The sequence below is a fragment of the Penaeus vannamei genome, chromosome 37, assembly GCF_042767895.1.
Source record: "Penaeus vannamei isolate JL-2024 chromosome 37, ASM4276789v1, whole genome shotgun sequence".
NCBI lineage: Eukaryota > Metazoa > Arthropoda > Malacostraca > Decapoda > Penaeidae > Penaeus > Penaeus vannamei.
The window spans coordinates 13,246,116-13,248,615 of NC_091585.1; the positions used below are offsets into that span (position 1 = coordinate 13,246,116).

Sequence of the window (2,500 nt, forward strand, 5' to 3'; positions counted from 1 at the left end):
AATTATGGATATTTTGATTCATTTAATAATTATGATAAGAAAAAAAGGTGATAATCCTATTAATCTTAGCATTAATAACAATAATAATAATAATCATTATTATATGGATAAATATTATTTATTTTCAATATTATCATTATTATTACCATTATTATCATAATGATAACAATAATCAATATTAATGATAATACAAGTATTGAAACTCTCTTACACCGTTTTGTTGCCTCCCTACACACACACACACACATACACACACACACACACACACACACACACACACACACACACACACACACACACACATACACACACACAAACACACACACAAACACGCAAACACACATACGCAAACAAACACACACACAAACACACAAACACGCAAACACACACACACACAAACAAACACACAAACACGCAAACAAACACACACACGCAAACAAACACACACGCAAACAAACAAACACACACACATACACACGCAAACAAACAAACACACACGCAAACAAACACACACACATACACACAAACAAACACACACACACACACGCAAACAAACACACACACACACACGCAAACAAACACACACACACGCGCGCGCGCGCGCAAACAAACAAACAAACACACACACACACGCAAACAAACATACACACACACACACACACACACACACACACACACACACACACCTGAGTTTATACGTGTCCGTGTGTGGTTAAGGTGTTTGTGTAATTGTCATCATTTTCATAATAATCATAACCATCATATTCATAATTTTGGAATAATCATTAGTATTATTGTTATTCCTATTATCATCAATAATACTACATTCATTGATGATACTATAATTATTGTCATTTTTATCAATATTAATATGATTATGATTATCATAATCCTTTAATCATTCTATCTTTGTTACTGATGTTGTCACGATCATTTTATTGTTATAATAATCGGAATGACAATAATGATAATTGATTGTTCAATTAGAACTTATGATAATACTTTTATTGTTACCATTTTCTTATCATTACTAAGAATATTGTTACTATTATAAGTATCATCATTGTTTTTATTATGAAAGTTATCATTATATTTTTTTTTCATGCCATTATCCTTATCAACATTATTATCATTATTCTTTTATCATTAGTTTTATAATTATTGCTGCTTTAATATTCATATTAGCAAAGTTTATTTTTTATCATTACTATCATTATAAATATTGTTATTGTTATTACTATTATGATCGCTAATATTATCATCATTATCAATACCCATTACCATTATCATCATTATTATCATTATTATTATTGTTATAATGATCATCATTATTATCATCATTATCGTTATTATTATCATCATTATCATTAGTAGTAGATGTAGTAGTAGGATCATCATTATCTGTATCATCATGATTGCCAGTATCACTATCATTAATACTATAAATATCATTAGAATTGGCATTACTTATGACATTATCATTATTATTAGTAGTATGAGTGTGATTATTATCCTGACGATGATATCGAATTTTGTTTTCATATCTGTGCCTTCTCTCTACTTTTCATTATTAGTTGTAGTATTCAAAAGTAGTATAAAATATTGAACTGATACTTATCAAAGTAACAGTAGTTTCATTATATCTATATTTAAAGCATCACTATATGTAGTCCAACTCCGGAGCCGAACGACGAATTCCTAAGAGGAGTCGTGGCTATTCAGCAATATGAACTAAACGGATAAAACTAATTAGTATAGTAATGCCCAAAGACGGTGCCAAACAACGGATTCCGGTTATCTTCGAAAAGGAATCACCTCGGGCGTGTCTTTAGGAGTGTTACTGTTGGTTTCCTTCGCGTCCGCAAGGAAATCCTCAGTTGGCCAACGACTGTTCAGCAATCTGAACTAAAGGTACACAACTATAAAAGTATATAGTTATGGCTACATCTAAAACACCAGACTATGTAGTTCAGTGATGGTGCCAAACAATGAATTCCTGAGTAGGGCCGTTCAACAACCTGAACTAAACTGACAAGAACATATAGTTATGGCTACATCTAAAATTATCAGAATACATCTACATCTAAAACTATCAGAATGTGTAGTTCAGTGATGGAGCCAAACAACGAATTCCTGCTATCTTCAGGAGGGAACCAACTCAGGGATGTCTTTAAGGGCCTTACCGTTGGCTTCCTTCGCGTTCACATCTGCGCCATTATCGATGAGGGTCTCTGCCGTCGACACGTGCCCTTCCAGAGCCGCCAAGTGTAACGGTGAATACCCTTGAGATGCCGGCAAGGGGTAAAGGGGAGAGATCGATCATTTCTCGGAAGTTATGGACAAATTCAGGGAGAAAACATCATGCATTTGTACAGCTGTTGGCCACCATGTTTCGAAAATTTCAAGTGGGGAAAGATCTTGAAAATAAAAGTACCAGAATTATTTTTCTTGTGCTATCCCCTCAAGTAGTACGTTCTGCCTTTGTGTATGTGTATATATA

At 33.3% G+C, this 2,500-nt stretch overlaps 1 protein-coding gene across 12 annotated transcripts in view; it reads right to left on the reverse strand.

The window, feature by feature from the left end:
• Positions 1-2,500, reverse strand: part of LOC113802111 (ankyrin-1) — a gene marked incomplete at its 3' end in the record, with an annotated part of 43,991 nt that overhangs the window by 19,862 nt on the left and 21,629 nt on the right. For 10 of the 12 annotated variants that reach the window (XM_070115079.1, XM_070115074.1, XM_070115071.1 and 7 more), the window contains 1 exon segment: positions 2,184-2,282. In XM_070115079.1, coding sequence (XP_069971180.1) covers positions 2,184-2,282 — 99 coding nt within the window. 12 annotated transcript variants of the gene reach the window in all.